Source organism: Erpetoichthys calabaricus, chromosome 15 (assembly GCF_900747795.2).
Source record: "Erpetoichthys calabaricus chromosome 15, fErpCal1.3, whole genome shotgun sequence".
Classification (NCBI taxonomy): domain Eukaryota; kingdom Metazoa; phylum Chordata; class Cladistia; order Polypteriformes; family Polypteridae; genus Erpetoichthys; species Erpetoichthys calabaricus.
In genome coordinates, this window is record NC_041408.2 from 92,924,062 (window position 1) to 92,947,559 (window position 23,498).

General features: G+C 42.4%; 1 protein-coding gene across 2 annotated transcripts in view; it reads left to right on the top strand.

Moving 5' to 3' along the window:
• The first annotated feature begins 2,433 nt into the window (after positions 1-2,433).
• LOC114665943 (son of sevenless homolog 1-like) overlaps positions 2,434-23,498 on the top strand; it is a 143,326-nt gene continuing 122,261 nt past the window's right edge. The window contains exon 1 of one of the 2 annotated variants that reach the window (XM_028820610.2): positions 2,434-3,196. In XM_028820610.2, coding sequence (XP_028676443.1) covers positions 3,110-3,196 — 87 coding nt within the window. In that variant the 5' untranslated portion in view covers positions 2,434-3,109. The remainder of the gene's footprint in view (positions 3,197-23,498) is intronic. The other variant, XM_028820611.2, reaches the window with a different exon arrangement.

Genomic DNA, 23,498 nt, shown 5'->3' on the forward strand with positions numbered 1-23,498 from the left:
ATAGATAGATAGATAGATAGATAGATAGATAGATAGATAGATAGATATGTGTAAGGCACTATAAAATACATAGATAGATAGATAGATAGATAGATAGATAGATAGATAGATAGATAGATAGATAGATAGATAGATAGATAGATAGAGTGAAAGGCACTATATAATAGATAGATAGATGTGAAAGGCACTATAAAATAGATAGATAGATAGATATGAAAGGCACTATATAATAGATAGATAGATAGACATGAAAGGCACTATATGATAGATAGATAGATAGATAGATAGATAGATAGATAGATAGATAGATAGATAGATAGATAGATAGATCCACAAACTATGGTCTGAATACATCACAGAATGAATGAAAAGGAAGAAAACTAAAAAGAAAGAAAACTTCTGCCTTGTCAGTCCCAGTTCCAGTGAGGTGCTATACTGGTGTTTTGCTGGTGGTATGAAGGACCCCCATTTGCGTTTCTTGACACAATTCTGCTGAGTAGTTTGTCGGCTGAAAGTCCTCAGTATTGGTGTGTCACCGAGAGGATGTGCAGCGTTGTTCATAACGGCACTCAGTTTTGCCTTCATTCTCTCCTTTGCTACGACCTCCAGGGGTCCAGAGTGTGCCCCGTAACTGAGCCTGCCCTTTCCATTTGCCTGTTGAGTTGGTGGGCTGCTCCTGAATTCATGTTACCGGCCCAGCACAACACACTGGCCCTCACGGAGTTATAGAAGACGTGAAGGAGGTCAATTTCCCACATTAAGGGAACGCAGTTTCCTAAAAAGAGACACTCCAAAAAGAAATGCATATCAGTAGTCCAGTTGTGAGGTCACAAAAGCACATAGGAGGGTCTCAGCAGATTCACGATTAAGAAAAGGACGAAATCCAGCTGTGCTTTTGAAATATAAATGCTGTCCCAGTGACATTTTTAATTTGAATCAAAAGAAAGAGTTCAATCCAAAAATGACACCAAGGTTATTCACCTCACCTGTGCTGACTCTCAGAAAACTGGGAACAGACAGTGGCAAGCGAACACATTTGAAATATTGAAATGTGTGCTTTGATTTAAATGTTTAAAGTCTAACTATTCTCAGTTGTAATAAAACTGTCATTTTTCACTTTCTGAGTAAAGAATCAAAACTCAACAATAACATCCTATTTGTATTCAATGAAATTGAATCCCCCACGTGCTTATGTTTGAAATTGTCATTTTTACACCTCTAGAGGGCTGGGACCACCGCTAAGGAATCAAATATCCAAAATATGAAGAAATTCATGAACAGCAACCTTAAACCTGCATAAACTGACACTCCACATGTCATGGGTTCAAAGCACCATATCATGTCATTTTCTAACCCATTTAATCCAGACCAGGTTGGCGAGGGTGCTGGAGATAGCATAGGGCTCAAGGCAGGAACAAACCCTGGACAGGACGCCAGTCTGCCACAGAGCAAACACACCCTAACTCCACACAAGGAGGACCCGGGACGTGAACCCCAGTCTCCTTATTGAGAGGCAGCAGCACCAGAGGGTCCAAAATAAGTTGAAAATCACTTCTAAAAATACCCACTAGATGGGGGGAATCTCTTCAAAACCCCATTCTAGACACAATACGACTCTGTAGAATCTTCATTAAAATAAAAAGGTCTATTTCCACAAACTTCCCAGAGGCACAAAAGATAGCTCTGTGCAGCACCAAAGGCAAGATGGAATTTCCAATAACATAAAGGCAATCCAAAGCAAACAAGTGCTAATACAGATATGTAGAGGCAAAGTGAAAAAACAAAGCAAAATGGTCAAAATTCACAAAAGAGCAAAGCAAGAGGCACAAAAACCCATCAACCCCAGAGCACATTGACAAGGAGGAGTCCCTCCAGACCCTCTAGGCATAAGGCAGATAATTAACAAAAGTAAAACTGACATAAACGGAGGGCTCAACAAAGAAAGGACATCTAACAAGATTTTGTACCCCAGCCAGGTGAAGACATAACAGCACCACATGCCTCGATTACTGATGCCTCATTTCTTTGAAGGTCTGCAAAAAGGAGTAACGTTGATGCCTCGTATCCCATTAGGGAGTGGACCCCTGGGGCCGGCTCATGTCGCCTGCACAACTCCTTTGTCTGTCTTATCATTTTTGCTGAGGACACCCCTATAGGTTTAACCTTTATTATAAGGGTGTCATTTCTTGCATAAAATAGGGTTCAAAAAGGAGCTACAAAATAAATAATTCCAATAAAAAGTACATTTTGAGAAAGTTTCCATTATTTTTTTCTAATGCTGTAAATCCTAGTTGGACATAACAGACGGTAAAACTAATACCGTCGGGTCCGCCGATGGCGCTGCAGTTCCGCCTGTGTCCGCTCTTGCCCTTCAACCCGGATTTGTGTCTGCGCGGTGCAGCAAGGCGGGGAGAGGCTGTGAGCAACGTCGAAGGAGTTTGCCGCGCATGCGCCGTGCCCCCTCGGAGTACAACTGCGCCCGAGTCATAACAATCTCCAGAAATCCCAAGCTGGGCCAAATGAAATAGAGCAGCGGGCACGGACAGTGGCACGATACTGGGCGGCGTGGCATCGAGTCCACGATTCGGATGGCGTTTTGAGGCGGTGCCATGCGTGCATGTTATCAGGCGTGCGGAGGCTAGGAAGCAAAGCCTCTCGTCCTTTTGTGGCGATCACTTTGTGAAGATGGGCGATTGTGCACAGGGAGTATTTTAATGCACAGAGCCTAGACGACTTACCGAAGGCGAGTCTGCGCTCCCCGGCGTTCTCAAGGTGAACTCGGGCGAGCCTAACTGGGGATCGCTAAAGCCGCAGATCGGTAGGCTGCCCATTTTAAGACATGTCGTCTTGCTGATTTTTTTTCCTTCTCCCCCTGAGCCCGAGTCGGGGTTGTCGCCTGAGCGCAGTGGCCGAGCAGCGGTAACAACAGCACTAGCAGCAGCAGCAGCAGGAGGCTCGGCTCGCTGTGAGCCGGAGTTGGCGCCCACGCCTCATCGGCCGTCTCTGTTCATGTAAGCCGTGACAAGTGTCTCGTGCAGGGGCTCACACGGGCCGAGCGCAGCGTAGGTGTGTGCGCGCGTGAGTGCGTGCGCCCGAAGAGGCAGGAGCCATGCAGACTCAACAGCTTCAATACGACTTCTTCAGCGAAGAGAACGCACCCAAATGGCGGGGACTTCTGGCACCATCCCTCAATAAGGTGAGAGCTCCGGGGGTTAAGGGGTCCATCCATCCATCATCTCGCCCCGCGGTGTGCCGCTCGATCGCACGTGAGCTGCTTGTGGGTGTTTCTTGATTCTGTGCCGCACGTTTGTTTCTGGCGTTCTTGGCATCCCGGAAGACTCGCGTTTGGGGAAGGGTTACCAGCTCATTGTGGAAGTGAGGAAGATAAGCCCGATATAAACAAAACTACTGCGAGTAATAATAAGCCGCATCTCCAAAGTCAGAGTCTGGGACACCAGTTCGAATTCTGGTTGGAATGTCTGCCCAGTGGCAAAGGTGTCCAAAAGCATGTAGCCTGGTTTAAGTGGTGACTGCAAACCGAGGGAGCATGGGCTTGTCCTGTAATAATGTTGTCCATGTTTGGGCCTTGTTCTTATCACGCTTTTGCTGTACCCAGATAATTTGTTCAGATTCTCAAATCTTTTTATATAAACAAGTGCTTCCGAACTTCACTCCTAAATATACCACAGTGTGATGGGCAGCCAAGGCCATTACTTGGCCGGGACGCCAGCAGAATGGAAGATCATGGGGGAGAGAAGATCAGTGAGGCAATGCCTCCCCTGGGAACGCTAGAGGGCTGCCCTCCTGGGCAGCAGTGGCACTATGGATTCCCTGCTGGGTTCTGTGGGGGGCCGCCCTATAATGGACTTCTAGCACAACTGGGAGTGATTCCAGGTAATCTTGATGAGCCACCTGAAACACTCCCAGGATCAAAAAAAGGAGCCAGTCACCACCACCACTTAATGGTCAGAGTCAGTAGGAAGTGGACGAAGCTCATGAGAAGTGGAGGCGGAAGAACTGGCGAATAGAAGGGACTGTGGTGCTGTATTTACTGTACTGGGAGGCAGCGAAGAAGAAACGCTTCCCCGACTGTAAATAAATCGTGTGCTGTGTGGTGAAACTTGTGTTCTGCCTGTCGGTGTCAGGTTAGGGCGGCTGTATGCGCCCCGGCTTTACAACTGTTAACTTGAATTCTGGTGGGTCTACTTTATCATTGCTTTCGAGGATCTGGGTTAGGTCTCCACACATTCTCCTGTGCTGGGCACTAAGAAAGTTTAATTCTATACAAGGTGTGGGTGCTGCTTTAATGGTGCCCGATGGTTTCAGTGTAGCCTCGTGGTCGTATACTGAACATTGCAGGTTTTCAAATGCCAAGGAAGCAATGGATGTGTTCCGTAGGAAGAAAATAAGAAATTTGACAAGCAACAGGTGACCAGTCAATCAAGCTTGTTTGTTTAGCTAATAGCTAAGATGTTTCATTATCTCATTCAGATATTTATTAAGGGTTATCAAGGTTTCTGCTTCAACTCCTTGTCTCAGTAGATTCCTACAACTGTTTGTGTAAAGTAGTGCTTCCTGACTTCGGTCCTAAGTACACTTCTCCTTAATTTCTACTTGTGTCAAATATGTGATACACTGTTAAGTTGGATTCGGGAATGCATTTGAGGATTGTGAAGAGTTCGGTAAAGTCCCCGCCGGTCTCCTTTGCTCAGCGATAAGGAGGTTTCATTCTCCGAGTCTGTCGTAAAACTATACATAGTGTGGGTGCTGCTTTAGTGGTGCCTGATGGTTTTAGGGTCGCCTCACGATCGTGTACTGAACCTGCAGGTTCCAAATGTGGAGGAAGCAAGAATGTGTTCCAGAGTACAAACTTAAGAAATCTGACAAAACAAGAGGAGACCATTCAGTCCATCAGGCTTGTTTGTTTAGCTAACGTAGCTCAGGTATCTCAATATTTCATCCAGATCTTTCTTAAGAGTTGTCAAGGTTGCTGCATAAAACCCCATGTCTTAGTAGTTTGTTCCAGATTCCTAAAACTCTTTCTGTACGGGAGAGCTTCCTGGCCTCAGTCCTAAATGCACTGGTCTCTTTGAGATACGTGATTCACCGTTAAGTTGAAAGAATTCTGCTGGATCTATCTTATTAATACCTTTGAGAATTTGAAGACCAGAGTTAGGTTCTGATGCAGTCTTTCCTGCTCGACACTCGAGAGGTTTAATTCGCCGAAGCCATCAGAAACCAATACTAGGTGTGTGTGCTGCTTTAATGGAGCCTGAAGGTATTTGGGGCATCCTTGAGATTATGTATTGTGTAAATGTATCAGTTCTTATTCTGTCACTTCATCTGCCTGTTCTCAAATTGGAAAAACTAAAGAAACGCAACCAATTGTATCTCTCGGGTGTTGTAAGTCATCTTGGATAAAGACGTCGGGCAAATAATAAATGGTAATAGTAATAATAAATGCACTTCCCCTTAATTTCCGCTGGTGTCTTTGAGTACATGATTAACTGTTAAGTTGAAAGAATTCTGGTGGATTTGCTTTATTAATACCCTTGAGAATCTGAAGACCTGGATTAGGTCCTGATGCAGTCTCTTCTGCTCGACACTAGAGACGTTTAATTCACTGAGTCTGTTGGAAATCTACACCAGGTGTGGGTGCTGCTTTAATGGTGCCTGATGGATTTAGGGTAGCCTCACAAACATGTATCTTGTAAATGTATAGATTCCTATCCCGCCGGTGACACAGTGGGACTGTGAGGATGTCTCTTCACCTGCCCTTACTCCAACTGGAAAAAAAAAAGAAACACAACCAATTGTATCCCTCAGATGTTGTAATTCACCTTCAATAAAGACATCAGCCAAATAAGTCATACATCAGTCAAGTAATAAGTGATAGTAAAAATAATAATAAATGCACTTCCACTGAATTTCAACTGGTGTCTTTGAGTACGTGATTCACAGTTAAGTTGAAAGTATTCTGCTGGATCTGCTTTATTAATACCTTTGAGAATTTAAAGACCTGGATTAGGTTCTAATGTAGTCTTTCCTGCTCGACACTAGAGAGGTTTAATTCACAAAAAACCATCAGGAATTTATACTAGGTGTGTGTGCTGCTTTAATGGACCTGAGGGTATTTAGGGTATTCTCAAGATTATGTATCACGTAAACGTATAGGCTCCAGTCCCGTCACTTCACCTGCCCTGTACTCCAATTGGAAAAACAGAAGAAACGTAACCAATTGTATCTCTCAGATGTTATGTTGTAAGTCACCTTGGATAAAGACATCAGCCAAATAAGTGATACATCAGTCAAGTAATAAATGATGATGATAATAATAATAAATGCACTTCCTCTTAATTTCCACTTTTGTCTTTGAGGACGTGATTCGCTGTTAAGTTGAAAGAATTCTGATGGATCTGCTTTATTAATACCCATGAGAATCTGAAGACCTGGAGTAGGTCCTGATGCAGTCTCTTCTGCTTGACACTAGAGACGTTTAATTCACTGAGTCTGTTGGAAATGTACACCAGGTGTGGGTGCTGCTTTAATGGTGCCTGATGGGTTTTAGGGTAGCCTCACAAACATGTATCATGTAAATGTATAGGTTCCTATCCCGCCACTGACACAGAGGGACCATGAGCAAGCTTCTTCACCTGCCCTTGCTCCAACTGGAAAAACAAAAAGAAACACAACCAATTGTATCCCTCAGATGTTGTAATTCACTTTCAATAAAGACATCAGTCAAATAAGTCATACATCAGTCAAGTAATAAGTGATAGTACAAATAATAATAAATGCATTTCCACTGAATTTCAACTGGTGTCTTTGAGTATGTGATTCACTGTTAAGTTGAAAGAATTCTGATGGATCTGCTTTATTAATACCCTTGAGAATCTGAAGACCTGGATTAGGTCCTGATGCAGTCTCTTCCGCTTGACACTAGAGACGTTTAATTCACTGAGTCTGTCGGAAATCTACACCTGGTGTGTGTGCTGCTTTAATTGTGCCAGATGGTAATACGGTGGCCTTTCAGTCGTGTATCGTATAAATGTATGGGTTCCTGTCCTGCCATGGACACTGTGTGACCATTAGCAAGTCACTTCATCTGACCCGTTCTCCAATTGGAAAAACAACAGAAACGTAACCAGTTGTATCTCTCAATTTTGTAAGTCAGGTCAGATAAAGACCTCAGCCAAATTATAAACAACAATAATAATAAATGCACTTCCCCTTAATTTCCACTGGTGTCCTTAAGTACATGATATACAGTATATATGTTAAGTTTAAAGTGTGCTGCTGTATCTACTTTATCAATGTCTTTGAGGATTTTGAAGACCTGGATGAGATCCTCATGCCGTCTCTTCTGCTTCAGACTAAACAGATTTCATTCTCTTAGTTTGTTAGAAACCTCTCCAAGTTTTTGGGGCAGCTATAGTGGTGCCCAGTGGTGCCGCGTGATCTTGTAGTGAACCTGCAGGTTCTGAAAGCTGAGGAAGCATGGAGGTGTTTTGTAGTAAGAACGTACGCAACAGGTTCTGCCTGTGTCAGGTTTGCATGTTTCTCTGTGACTGTGTGGATTTTCTTCAGGTATTCTGCCTCTCATAGATGGGTGATTTATTTTCATCGCCTTCTTTAAATTGGTCCAGTTTGAGTGAATTTGAGGGGTGGGTGTGTGACTGGTACCCAGTGATGGGCTGTTGTCCCCGTCTTGAATGGTTTCTGCTGCTGCAATAGGCACCAAGCTTCATCAGGGCCAGAAAATAGATGAGTAAAAGAAGAGAAATTAGAACAATCCAGACGAGAACAGGCCATTCAGTCCAACAAAGCTCACCTGCCCTAATAATATAATAGCATTTCACAGTAGCATGTCAAAGGAAATGGACTTGCTGTGAAATCTTAAAAATGTTTCTCCACTTATTTGAGAGGCTTCATCAGTTCCAGACCCTCAGACGAGTGGTGAAACAATTTCAAGATTTGACAACTGCCTTAAACAACAAACTGATTACTTTTGCCGATGATACCAAGCTTGGTGGATTGACAGATACTTTTGAATCCACTGAATCATAACAGAGAAACTTGGACAGCATACAGGCTGGTGCAGATGAATTTTAATGCAAGTACAGACTCAGGTTTACGATTTACTATCCACTGGTTTGTCATCAATAATTAAATAGAAATTATTTTTCGAGTTTAGCGACCTACAGTGGAAAACTGCAGACAGTAAAATATAAGAGTGGAAAATATAAAGAAAACTAAAAGGTCTACTAAGGTCTATTAAGTTATAAATGCATACAATTTATGTAATGTTACTCATTTTTATCATATAACAAATTAGTGTGTTTGTTTATGGTAATATAATAATAACTTTTTAAAACATAGTAGTTCAATTAAGACCTGCAGAACTTCACACTTTGTGTAGGGGAAACCTCACATCTCTACAGCTTGTCTCATGCACGTGATTTGCTTGCACAGTGTGTGACAATCCATGTTCTCTCCATGCTCCCATCTTGCGTTCGGGAGCCCTGAACCCGACACCGTCGGTAATGTCACCGAGATGAGCTGACATATGTGGACAATTCTCAAATGAAGCCAGGGGATAGTGCAAAGGTGCTTTTATTAAAAATCGGCAAACAAAAACGGTGCAGTGCTCCACAGTTCCAATAAATAATACATAATACCAAGTGTTCAGAGGGGATAAAAACATCAATAAATAAATCCATTAAAATCCGAGGTTAAAATGCAGTCTCTCTTATTATGATCACAGCCCACCTCCGTCTCTCATTCTCCCTGGCTCACCCATTGCTCCTGCCGCCGGCGGAGACCCAACAGCCACGAGCTCCTTTCGGCTGACCTTCGTCTTGGCTTCCTTACGGACATCACTGCCAGACCGTCCGAGGTCGGTCCTCCTCCCTTCATCCATCACGCTCACACAGTCGCACCTCAGATCCCTCGGGAGGACACCTGCCTTGCTCACCCCACTCCAACTGAACATTCAATGGGGCGAATTAGCCCCTAGAGTGCTACCAACAAACGCTCCTTCGCAGGGCCCCAGCTCGTGCCGTCTTCTCCTTACAGGTGGCCAGATCGTACTTCCAAAACCGCCATTCATGTCCTTTAACCTCCTGCTTTCTTTCTCAATCCATCTATCCATCCCCCTTCCTGCTGCCGACCCATATATATATATATATATATATATATAGCCCCGTCTCCGTGAGCACAGCATCTTAATCACACACCGCAGGAAGCCAATGAAGCAATTGAGAACGATCGCACCCACATGTGCAGGTGCAATTCACTCCAACTACCTCATTAACTTCCCACGGTCGTGCAATCGCGCCCATGAAGAGTGACACGGCTATACAGATTTTAAAACCTGACCCTTTTTTTTTTTGAAGCCGCGGACCTGCTATACCACACAGTCATCATTGTGTATGGTTTTTTCGCCACTAAGTTAATTTTTTTTTTCTCAATGTAAAGGTAGGCGGCGTGGTGGCTCTGAGGCTGGGGATCTGCACTGGTAATTGGAAGGTTGCTGGTTCAAATCCCATAAACGCCCCTACTTCAATGGGCCCTTGAGCACGGCCTTTAACCTGCAATTGCTCCATCCTGGGTATGACGTTAACCTGCATCCAGCCCTACATGTAGGCCCTCCAACGTGCAAGGAAAAACCTGAGGTACTCCAGTCACCATTAAAAAAAACTCTCAATGGTTCCATTCCATCTGAACTGGTGTAGTGCTGAGGTGTCACCTGTTGCATGGCTGCACTCGGGTCCAAATCTGGGATCCTGAGTTGGTTTGTCATGTGGTGGGTGCAGCAGTGCACTGTATCTCAGTGTCTGCTCCTAACCTGTCCTCTTACTCTTCTGGTGTCATATATAACTCTACTGGATTGTCTAGATCTATTCGTAAGGCTTGTTGTTCACAGTACAGTATTAGAAGGTGAGGTGGGGGGCTCCAAAACGTATTCATTCATTTTGGCATTCATGGGGGTCCTGAACCTGTAATCTCCACAGGCTGTTAGGGCCAACTGTATGAATGTAAAGAATTACATGTAGGAAGTAAAAATGTCAGATATGAATACACAATAGGAGGTCTGAAACTTGAAAGAACACCTTATGAGAAGGATTTAGGAGTCGTAGTGGACTCTTCGATATCAGTTTCTTGACACTGTTCAGGAGCCATTAAGAAGGCTAACAGAACATAAGGTTATATAGCACCCTGATGTGCGGAGTACTAGTCCAAGGAGGTTATGCTTTTATATTGCACAGGGTCCTAGAAACTATTGAAATCGTCAGATGTAGAGATGTCAGGTAATTGAAAGGAACTACTCTGGGCGTCTCTCTCCTAGGAGGTTTTCATTTTGCTGATGTGCTCACATCGTTTGTGCATTAGAGGCTAAATGACTGTCTTTCTTCTGAGGTTTTGTTTTGCTGACGAGCTCAACTTGCTTGTGTATTAGCGGCGGGAGGAAAATTAAAAGGGATACCATTTTGCAGATGTGCTTGCCTCGCTTCCGTAATAGCGAAAAAATGAGTGACTCTCTCTTCAGATGTTTCGTTTTGCCGACATGCTGGCCTCGCTTGCCTATCCTCAGAGGTGGAGCCCTCAGCCCGACTCCACCGCTCACTTCCGGGCCGGACAGAAAGACACACGCACACTTCCACGCATAGACGTTTATATATCTCTCTATTGTATAAAAAAATCCTGCAGCGAGGCGAGACTTTTGGGAAGATTTTTTCAAGTCCCGCAAGATGAAAGTTTGGCCATGAGATTTTTTTCAAGTCACGTCCCCCACTCCACCATATTCAACCACGCACACGGCCCTCTCACCTCTCATTCGTGTGAATACTTTTGTCAGGCACAGTTGCTGCTCTCTCAGTTCTTTTAAATTTTAATGTTTTCCTCACTTTAAGTTCCCAATTAAAGAAGACGTATTATGTCCAACTTTTATTGAAGAATTTCATCCCAAAGAAAAAATGAGTACATGGGCAATCCTAGCACCGAGAAATGAATAAGTCAAATGAATTAACACCAAAAATGACGATCAGTTACACGGCAAATTGGTTAAATGCGTATCAATAGACTCTGCTGAAACTGGTGGTGGTGATGGTGCAGAAGATGAAAACATCAACTTACAATATCACAAAGAATATCTACAACAGTTAACACTGTCTGGTCTTCCTCCGCACGAATCACTGTAGAAAGAAGGGCGTATCCAAGACAGGTAATGTAGTACATCTTCAGGGGATAACATTAGACACCAAAGGAGATCTTAATATGCCATTCGCATTAAAACATTTACAGTTTCCCGTTAGAATAGCTTTTGCAAAGACAATTAACAAATCACAGGGACAAACATTTGAAAAAGTCATTTTATTTAATAGAGAGAAAGAAATTAAATTCAGTCACGGGCAGTTATACGTTGAGTTGTCACGATGAAAGTCCAAACACAGAATCAAAATTCAAAGCGATATTGACGCAAAGTTAATTCAAAAAAATTGTTTTTACTGAAGTTTTACAGTTAAAGTGTTAGTTTAAAAAGTATTTGTGTGTTAATTTCAAAGCCAAACAGAACAAAATCATATTGCGCAACGAATAACTCTAGCGCAACATGAACCGTAGTTTACTTTCAAATTATTACGTTTTACTCTTTTATAATATGGTTAATTACTCGCTGTAATGTAAAATAGTTTTATTATGCATATGTAAGAATTCCCATAAAAATAAAAATCTGTTTAAATTGTACATCCGCATCCCCATACGTGAGCGGCAGAACCGCAAAAAGGGTCGCACGTAGCGCAGGCACAGGGGTTGGCGAGCGAAGCGAGCAGGGGAAAGCCCCATTAGTAAGATATATACAATATAATATATATGTGCGCTTATAACACACTGGTGAGTGAGCAGTTTTGGTCTCCAGGCTACAAAAAAGATACAGCAGCGCTGGAAAATGACCAAAGAGGAGCGACTAAGCTGATTCCAGGACTACAGGGCATGAGTTACAAGGAAAGATTAAAAGAGCTGGACCTTTTCAGTTTAAGCAAAAGAAGATTAAGAGGTGACCTAATTGAAGTGTTTAAAATGGTGAAGGGAATTAGTCCAGTGGATCGAGACTGTGGCTTTAAAATGAGTTCATCAAGAACACGGGGACACAGTTGGAAACTTGTTAAGGATACATTTTGTACAGATGTCAGAAAATTAGTCTTCACACAGTGACTATGGACATGTGGAATAAGTGACCAGGTAGTGTTGTAGACAATAAGACTTTAGGGACCTGCAAAACCCAACGTGATGTTATTTTGGAGGAATTAGGAGGATTGGATTGGCTAGCTTTGTTGGGCTGAATTGCTTATTCATGGTAAAAGTTTTCTAATATTCTAATGTTTTTGACTTTATGTTATGAAATTCCTAATAAAAAATATATAAATAATTAATTAATTGGAATATAGGAAGCATTAGTATGAGTTACATTGACATCATTGGGTGTATTTTAATCATTAGGTCCTACTTCAGTGCCATTTACCCACACGGCCACTCGGTTCTTTTTAAATTACCATTACTAGGATGCAAGTAACTATGGCTGGGAAGTTGGAGGAAATCACATGGAAGGCTTTCAAGGATTTTATTGAAATTTTTCTTTGCAACTACAGAGCACCAAACCAGTTGGCTAGTTGGCAACATGCTTCCAACATACAAAACCATGAAGTGTTCCTAAAGATTCATGTTCTGCATTCACACTTGGACAGCTTCATTGCTAATCTTAGTGCAGCCAGTGACAGACATGATGAAAGGCTTCACCACAATGCTACAACAATGGTCAAGCAGTAATGGGGCAAGTGAAGTCCATCAACTCAGAAACAAGAAGCATTACATTTTTAGCTTAGTCAGACTAATGCAATGTGATCGCACCATTAAGAAGTTAAACACACTAAATTCAATAAAATCCCATTTTGTAATTTCATGTTTCTCCAAATTCCTGTGTGATACAGTCGGCCTCAAAATATATTTGTGTTCAGTTTGGAGATGTATATTATAATTGTCAAAAAATGTTGCAAGAAACAAAACCTTTGAAAACTTTTATTGTCCAGTGTAAAGACACAAACTGTCTATGCTGAGATGGGAAGGAGGTTGTTTAATAAGGACACAACATGTATTGAGTACTGAGAAAAGCACTATATAAATGTAATGAATTATTATTATTAAGATGAATCGGCAGCAGAGTTTTATGCAGCACTCCTCCTTAGAGCATGCAGTTGTCTTAAGTCTGTTCATGCATTCATTTGAACACCTTGAAATGTTCTTTCTAATAACTGGACACACAAACAAATTTAATGTCAGGATAGATACAGCTGCATCTACAGAAGAATAGCTACATGCCTTGGACTGTGTTGTATTTATTATCATCAGATATCTATCCACCCATTTTGTAAACCAGCTTTGTCCACTAAAGGGCTAAGCAGGCCAGAGCTTATCCTGTCAGCATTTGGCACCACCAGTGGGGCTGATCTGCACACGTTCACACCCATTTATTAAGAGCCAGGTCCACAAAATCATAAATTCACACCCATTCAACGCATCACTTTTTACAGTTGCACTGATGACTCTTCATTAGATAGATAGATAGATACTTTATTAATCCCAAGGGGAAATTCACATACTCCAGCAGCAGCATACTGATAAAGAAAATATTAAAGAGTGATAACAATGCAGGTATACAGACAGACAATAACTTTGTATAATGTTAACGTTTACCCCCCCGGGTGGAGCTGAAGAGTTGCATAGTGTGAGGGAGGAACGATTTCCTCAGTCTGTCAGTGGAGCAGGACGTTGACAGCAGTCCATCGCTGAAGCTGCTCCTCTGTCTGGAGATGATCCTGTTTAGTGGATGAGTAGATTAGGACACCTAGCTGCCACTGAACACGGAGTAGGCACACTTACTTTGTTCTTCTGATAGAGTAAAAAAGATTTTTTTGGAAGTCATGTGACTTAGTTATAGCTGCTGGTCCCAGAGATCAGGGAGAATAAATAAACCCGGACCCTAATGGGCTGTCGTCGTGGCTCCAGGACTGCATCGATCTTTTCACTTTATAACGGTTTCATTAAGATGACAGCAGAAGAACCAGGATTGCCAAGTCATTTCAGTCTAGTCTAGATTGTGCACAAATGCAACAATCAATATTTAAAGAACATAAAAAGAAGTTTAGATTATAACAGATCAAGGTTATTATACTTTTTAGTTTTTATTTCTATATTTGTTCAGACCTTGCTTAGAAATTCAGTTTAGTTTTAGTTTTCCTTCATCACGTATTTTTAGTTTTAATTTAGTTTTCATTTCACAAAGACATTTCTATCTGTTAGTTTCAGTTTTAGTAATCATGGTATGGTTAAAGAGCTACTATAAGGTTTATTTTTGTGTCACAATCAGACAGAACTGTACACTTAATGGATTTGGATATAATATGAGCTTAATGTTTGTGAAAATTACTACACTACATGGTTTTGTTTTTGTCTGATTAAAACAAGCATAATCAAAACCAGATACTGAATATGAACAATTTTACACAATAATAATTTACATTACATAATTATGTAATTTTAAAAATATTTTCTATGTCGGGTGGCATGGTGTCGCAGTGGTAGCGCTGCTGCCTCACAGTAAGGAAACCTGCGTTCACTTCCTGGGTCCTCCCTGTGTGGAGTTTGCATGTTCTCTACGTTGGTTTCCTCCCCCAGTCCAAAGACATGCAGGTTAGGTGCATTGGCGATTCTGAATTGTCCCTAGTGTGTGCTTGGTGTGTGTGTGTGCGCGCCCTGCCTGGGGTTTGTTCCTGCTTTGCACCCTGTGCTGGCTGGGATTGGCTCCAGCAGACCCCCCGTGACCCTGTGTTAGGGTATAGCGGGTTGGAAAATGACTGACTGACTGATTTTCTATTTCATTTGTGCTGAACAAATGTGCGCTGACTATTGGCACTTTTTATATTTTCCTTTTATTGTCCAAAATGGTCCAATTTTTAACAAAATTTAGGTGAATTTTAGGGTTTGAGGTTTTTTTTTTTTTTTTATACTCTAAACTAGCCCCCTGCACGCTTCGCTCGCCAACCCTTGCCAACTAAACCCCAAATCCCCCCGCCCCCAACAGGCCTGCGCTACATGCCAGCCACCTTGTGTCTCTGCCGCTCACGTTGTGAAGAGCGGGACTAAACGCACCCCAAGAAGACATGGTCGCTGCTGGTCCTCTTAAACGGTGATACAATGAGAAACAACTAGTTTTTTTGTTTACCTCCTCTTTGCTCAATCAGCTGCTGTCTTGCTGCTGCCACCATGCCATGTGATCTGCATCTCGCATGGCGCTTCAAACATTTAAAAGCCTGTACAGCAGCTGTCCTTTTGTCTCGCTGCCTTGTCTCTCTTCTCTCCCAGACATCCTCTGCTCCTGTTGGGGGTGTCCCGCTCCCAAGGCGCGCCCCTATGAAGAGGAAGATTTTCTATTCTTTTAATTGAGAGACGGAACTGTCCCCTTCAACTACACACAGAGCTCGATTCACTCCTGAAAGAGACTTATGTTTGTTTGAAGTATCTGAATAACGTTTCTGTCTCTAAAATCTCTTGTGACCTAAGCATGACGGCGTATGTGGATTTCACTTTCACCAAACAGCCAATCTTTTAATTCTCGCAGATACGCCTCTTCATTGGGAAGAAACACTACTTTTCCCTGATGGCAACACGAATTAGACGATCTACAAGTCTCCGACTTAGTTTAAATCCGAACAATATATTCGATCTCTTTTCGCTGTTCCGTTATATCACCAAGTAGCTAATGTGATCTTTACTATCATTTTTTTGAGACTTTTGAATTTTAGTATATCCATTATCTCTAACCTGCTCTGCATGTGTATCGCTCCAACGTTTTTGAATTCTTTACGACGTTCTACTTTGTCATCTACTCTTTGTCTTTTATTTCCGGCCCCAGGCCTGGTTAAATCTTTTGGCACAAAGTCTCATCTTGCGGGACGTGAAAGTATCTCTCTGTTAAAGTCACGTCTCATCCCAGGATTTTTTTATTATAATAGAGAGACTGACATAGTAAAACACCTGTTTTATTAAAATGGTACAATATGACATCTGTCTGTTTCAATCGCCATGTGCATTTATGAACCTCAGTTCACCAGATACTGCATGCCTTACATCCCTCTTTCTTTGTGTTTCTTGTTGCCGTTGTATGCACCTCTAGCTCTGTTGTGGACACATGGAGGTACGCCACACAGTTTACTACCTTTCGCTGGCTACAATACTGCCCTCTTGTTGACACTGGGCGACATTATGTCCGAGCAAGAGCAAGGGCACAGGCACCAGATGGGCAAACAGACATCTTATTGATTGTATATAGAGATATTTTTGCTTTTCTCTGTTCGTAATATTCATGTAAGAAATATGTTTAAACAGAAGAAAAATGTTCACTCCGACCAAATGCAGTGGTCTTCTTGAAGCAGGATGGTGATCATGTGTTCCTCTGGCATGAGTGCCAAGCACACCTGCAGTGTTCCTTCCGATGGCAGACTAGGAGAAATGACAGTTTGTCTTCAGTTACAGTCATATGAAAAAGTTTGGGAACCCCTCTTAATTCCTTGCATTTTTGTTTCTCATTGGCTGAGCTTTCAAAGTAGCAACTTAATATATGACATGCCTTATGGAAACAGTAGGATTTCAGCAGTGACATTAAATTGATTGGATTAACAGAAAATATGCAATATGTATCATAACAAAATTAGACAGGTGCGTAAATTTGGGCACCCCAACAGAGATATGACATCAATACTTAGTTGAGCCTCCTTTTGGCCTCTAGACACTGTCCTCCTATAGCCTCTGATGAGTGTCTGGATTCTGAATGGAGGTATTGTTGACCATTCTTCATACAAAATCTCTCCAGTTCAGTTCAATTTGATGGACAGCCTGCTTTATATCATCCCATAGATTTTTGATGATATTCAAGTCAGTGGACTGTGACGGCCATTCCAGAACATTGTACTTCTCCCTCTGCATGAACGCCTTTGTAGACTTCCAACTGTGTTTTGGGTCATTATCTTGTTGGAATATCCAACCCCTGCATAAGTAACTTCAACTTTGTGACTGATGCTTGAACATTATCCTGAAGAATTAGTTGATATTGGGTTGAATTCATCCGACCCTCGACTTTAACAGGGGCCCCAGTCCCTGAACTAGCCACACAGCCCCACAGCATGATGGAACCTCCACCAAATTTGACAGTAGGTAGCAGGTGTTTTTCTTGGAATGCGGTGTTCTTCTTCCGCCATGCAAAGCGCTTTTTGTTCTGACCAAATAACTTCATTTGTGTCTCATCAGTCCAAAGCACTTTGTTACAAAATGAATCTGGCTTGTCTAAATGAGCATTGGCATACAACAAGTGACTCTGTTTGTGGCGTGAGTGCAGAGAGGGCTTCTTTCTCATCACCCTGCCATACAGATGTGCTGAATTGTAGAATGATGTACAGATGCACCATCTGCAGCCAGATGTTCTTGCAGGTCTTTGGAGGTGATCTGTGGGTTGTCTGTAACCATTCTCACAATCCTGCTCATATGTCGCTCCTGTATTTTTCTTGGCCTGCCAGACCTGCTGGGTTTAACAGCAACTGTGCCTGTGGCCTTCCATTTCCTGTTTCCATTCCTTACTGTTACAGAAACTGACAGTTTAAACCTCTGAGATGGCTTTTTGTAGCCTTCCCCTAAACCAGGAGACTGAACAATCTTTGTTTTCAGATCTTTGGAGAGTTGCTTTGAGGATCCCATGCTGTCACTCTTCAGAGGAGAGTCAAAGGGAAGGAAGCACAACTTGCAATTGACCACCTTAAATACCTTTTTATCTCATGATTGGACACACCTGGCAATGAAGTTCAAGGCTCAATGAGCTCATCCCACCAAGTAATCAGCATTGAGCAGTGACAGGCATTCAAATCAGCACAATGACAAGGGGGCCCACATTTTTGCACAGCCAGTTTTTCACATTTGATTTAATTTCATACAACTAAATACTGCATCACTGAAAATCTTTGTTTGGAAAACACCGCAGTACTCAGATGTTCCTAGGAAATGAAAGACATACCACTGTTATCTTTATTGCTGAAAGGAGGGTCAATTATTATGCAGGCTGAGAGGGGGTCCCAAACCTTTTCATAAGACTGTATGTAAGCAAAATATGTCAGGGAGTGAGTGAGTGATGGTGGTGTATGTGTCTGACAGAGACCTGATGAGCAGTTACCTCCATTGTGTTTATACCTATGATGTTCAGGATCCATGCCAAGGAATGAGGTCTGGGGAGCTATCAGCTTCAGCACTTACTCACATCTGGTGTGTGTTGAGGGGACCTTGATCAGTACTACCTATGTCACCAATGGTCCCATTCCTGCACGTAATGGAACATGTGTTCATCCAGCAAAACGGTGCCGTCTCCATTCCACCCATGCAATTCATCTTCCTCTTGAGGCCATTTCTCACCTCCATTGGCTAGCACGCCTGCAACACTTCTCCCTAATTGATCCTGCAGGGGACTGGACTGGACTGGACTGGACTGGACTGGACTGGAGGGTGGATGGCAGATGGCATGTCTCCTGCGTTGAGCCACCACCAGTGAACCTCGACCAAGTTGAGCCTCAAATATTGAAAGGGAATAGAGGACATTCATCTTCTGTATGGTTTTTGTGCATGACAGAATATGGACCTGTGTTGTAGCACAGTGAGGTCACACCTGATTTTAATGGGAGTAAGCTATAACACTGGACACTCAATGTACCAAAGAAGCCTCGTCGTATCACTGTGTGTGACTGCGCCCTTAACGCACGCTGATTCTCCCACACAAATCTCTGTTCCATGGTGTGTAACATCTTCAGGGTGTTCTTTTTTTCACTTTCCAATAGTGTGTCATTCATATAAAGCAGAAAAAAAATCAACGGTCCAAGGGCAGGCCCCTGAGGGACTTTGCTGGTTCTGTCAAGCATTGATTGTGGTCAAACCTCAGCGTGCCGCAGTCATGTGACCCTTAAGTAACTAGGGAAGTAAACTTACTTGAGAGTAATTTAGGATCAGTGATGCGTGACTCACTCTCTAATTGTATGGGAGCTGCTTTTTAAAAGCTGTCAATTGTATTTATCTGATAAAGTAAGTAGTAAGACTATTGCTAATATTTAAAATTGTATGTTTTTATATTCAATGCTTTAATTGGACATCATTTTTGAAAGCCAGAAACGGGGAAGACGGAGAGAACTTTATTTGTCCCCAGGGGACATGTTGGCTTTTTACAGAAGTTCTTATTGGCTAACCAGAGAGATTGCAATACGCCAGCTTTCAGTGCAACTCAGGCTTCTTCTTCAGGCAAGAAACTGGAGTACATCTAAGATGTCTCACCTCAAGGTTTTCCAGTGCTGTATCCGTCCTGGTTTCTATATAAGCACAGAAATCTCCACTTTCTGGATTCCATCTCGCCTGAAGAAGGGTCTTGAGTTGCATTGAAAGCTGGCATATTGTAATCTTATTGGCTAACCAGAAAAAGGGGTCATTTTACTTCTCACTACATCCATAATGGCTAACACGGTACAACACCCTAGTAATACAGCAGCTCTTTAAATAAATAAATACAGTGGACCCTTGACTTACGAACTCAATTCGTTCACGAGGGCTGCTTGTAACTCAAGTTGGTTGTAAGTCCTATTTTTCCCCATAAGAAATAATGGAAATACCCATAACGCATTCCGAACCTCCCACAGCAACACTTACTTAACCTTTTCATAATAAAAAAGGGTTGTATAATGTGCATAATTTACCAAAACACCAATAATTTTTCTAATGCACTAACCAAAAAGTTATAAAAAGTGCCTAGCCTACCAGAAACAACAATTTCATACTGTACTCACCATTTAAGTTGACATCTTTGGGCTGCAGGAAGGGTGGAGGAGGAGAATGAAATGGAAGGTGGTTATTGTTTGGAAGGAGCCTGCTTATACAAATTTTTCATTGTAAAATTGTCGAGATGGTGGATTTTGACATGCTGTACATATTCGCGAGATCGGTCACACGAACACCACTCTCATATTTCCACACAATTTCCTTCTTCGTTTCGATTGTGATTGCTTTCTTTACCTTTGTTACCTTCTCTTCCTTCCTTAGCAATTATCGAAAAAAATTATATAAATCACTGCACTGACCGAAATTACGTCCACAAACACATGTATCTGGGCTCCGACTGACACTTACAAACGCTCTCGGCTGTTTGTTTACAATCGTGCAAGTGGATACATGTGACCACATTCAGGTCGTAACGCAAGATGTTGGTCGTAAATCAAAACAAAAATTTTGGTCGTAAAGCAAGTTGTTCGCATGTCAGGCCGGTCGTATATCAAGGGTCGACGGTACATAAATAGGCAGAAAAGTAAATAAATAAAATATCAAGATGCCACTAAAACGCAGATGTGGATACAACTGGCATTTCATTCAGCACCACTATCCATGCAGGATGGCTGGGTCTTCTTTCAAGGATCCACATAAATCGACTGTGTATGTTATGGCGGAGTGGTGGCTCTCAGGCTAGTGATCTGCCCTGGCAATCAGAAGGTTGTCGGTTTGAATCCTGTAAATGCCAAAAGTGACTCTTGAGCACGGCCCTTAACCTGAAATTGCTCCGTCCTGGGTATGACGTTAATCTGCATCCATCCCTGTAGGGAAAAACCTGGGGGTTGGTGGCAGAATTGGCACTCCAGCCACCATAAAAAAACTTCCCACTGGTTCCATTCCATCTGAACTGGTGTGGGTGCTGAGGTGTCACCCGTTGCATGGCTGCACTCGGGTTCTAACCTGGGGTCCTGAGTTGGTTTGTCATGTGGTGGGTGCGGCAATGTGCTGTATCAGCGCGTGCCCCTAACCTCTATGTTATGGTGGTCATGGGATTGTTTTCTCTACAGAGAGCCTTTCCCAGATGGTGAGATAAAGAGCTGGTCAAAGCCCTCAAGAATACAACGTAATGAGACGTGAAATGACCTTGTGATGGTCTACTCTACGCATGGTGCTATATAAAATAAAGAGAGTCTATAGCTGCAGGTGGAAGCTGCTGCCGCACGTTTCGTTGCATTGCACAATATACTTTGTCAGCGTGCTCGTGTTGATCAAACACAGAAAACTCTGCAGTCTGCTTGTGACTTTACGCTGTAGGAAGATAAATAAATAAGGTAAACCAGTAAATAACATTCGATGTGGCTTTTATATAAGTAACATACAGTGGTGCCTTGGTTTGTGAGTGTATCTATCTATCTATCTATCTATCTATCTATCTATCTATCTATCTATCTATCTATCTATCTATCTATCTATCTATCTATCTATCTATCTATCTATCTATCTATCTATCTATCTATCTATCTATCTATCTATCTATCTATCTATCTATCTATCTATCTATCTATCTATCTATCTATCTATCTATCTATCTATCTATCTATCTATCTATCTATCTATCTATCTATCTATCTATCTATCTAATTCATTCCGGAAACGTGCTTGTAATCTAATAGCACTCGTATATCAAAGTGAATATCGCCATAAGAAATAATGGAAACTCAGATAATTCATTCCACAACCCAAAACTATTCATATTAAAATGATTAATACAAAATATAAAGTAAAAATACATCAAACCAATTAACGTACCTTTGAAAAGAATTGTGGCTGGTGTGAGGGAGACGAGAGAGAGGAGGGTTATTGTGCGGGACGACTTTCACTCTAACTAATGGAATTCCTGTTACAGTATCTCACAAAAGTGAGTACACCCCTCACATTTTTGTAAATATTTTATGATATCTTTTCATGTGACAACACTGAAGATATGACACTTTGATATGATGTAAAGTAGTCCGTGTACAGCTTGTATAACAGTGTAAATTGGCTGTCCCCTCAAAATAACTCAACACACAGCCATTAATGTCTAAACCGCTGGCAACAAAAGTGAGTACACCCCTAAGTGAAAAATGCCCAAATTGTGCCCAAAGTGTCAATATTTTCTGTGTCCACCATTATTTTCCAGCACTGCCTTAACTCTCTTGGGCATGGAGTTCACACAAGCGTCACAGGTTGCCACTGGAATCCTCTTCCACTCCTCCATGATAACATCACGGAGCTGGTGGATGTTAGAGACCTTGTGCTCCTCCACCTTCCCCACAGATGCTCAATAGGGTTTAGCACTGGAGACATGGTTGGCCAGTCCAGCACCTTTACCCTCAGTTTCTTTAGCAAGGCAGTGGTCGTCTTGGAGGTGTGTTTGGGGTCGTTATCATGTTCAGTTTCCGAAGGGAAGGGATCATGCTCTGCTTCAGTAGGTCACAGTACATGTTGGCATTCATGGTTCCCCCAATGAACTGTAGCTCCCCAGTGCCGGCAGCACTCATGCAGCCCCAAACCATGACATTCCCACCACCATACTTGACTGTAGGCAAGACACACTTGTCTTTGTACTCCTCGCCTGGTTGCTACCACACATGCTTGACACCATCTGAACCAAATAAGTTTATCTTGGTCTCATCAGACCACAGGACATGGTTCCAGTAATCCATGTCCTTAGTCTGCTTGTCTTCAGCAAACTGTTTGCGGGCTTTCTTGTGCATCATCTTTAGAAAAAGCTTCCTTCTGGGATGACAGCCATGCAGACCAATTTGATGCAGTGCGGCGGGCGTATGGTCTGAGCACTGACAGGCTGACCCCCCACCCCTTCAACCTCTGCAGCAATGCTGGCTGCGCTCATACGTCTTATTTTCAAAAGACAACCTCTGGATATGACGCTGAGCACATGCACTCAACTTCTTTGGTCAACCATGGCGAGGCCTGTTCTGAGTGGAACCTGTCCTGTTAAACCGCTGTATGGTGCTGGCCAGTGTGCTGCAGCTCAGTTTCAGGGTGTTGGCAATCTTCTTATAGCTGAGGCCATCTTTATGTAGAGCAACAATTCTTGTTTTCAGATCCTCAGAGAGTTCTTTGCCATGAGGTGCCATGTTGAACTTCCAGTGACCAGTGTGAGAGCGATAACACTAAATTTAACACACCTGAGACCTTGTAACACGAACGAGTCACATGACACCGGGGAGGGAAAATGGCTTATTGGGCACAATTTGGACATTTTTCACTTAGGGGTGTACTCACTTTTATTGCCAGCGGTTTCGACATTAATGGCTGTGTGTTGAGTTATTTTGAGGGGACAGCAAATTTACACTTTTATACAGGCTGTACACTGATTACTTTACATTGGAGCAAAGTGTCATATCTTCAGTTTTGTCCCATGAAAAGATATCATAAAATATTTACAAAAATGTGAGGGGTGTACTCACTTTTGTGAGATACTGTAAATGCACAATCACAGGTTACTTTTCCAATGCTGCTGCTGCTGCCTAAATGTTTTTGAATTTCTGGAATGTATCCAGTCATAGCTTTTTGATTGACATCATGATACTAGC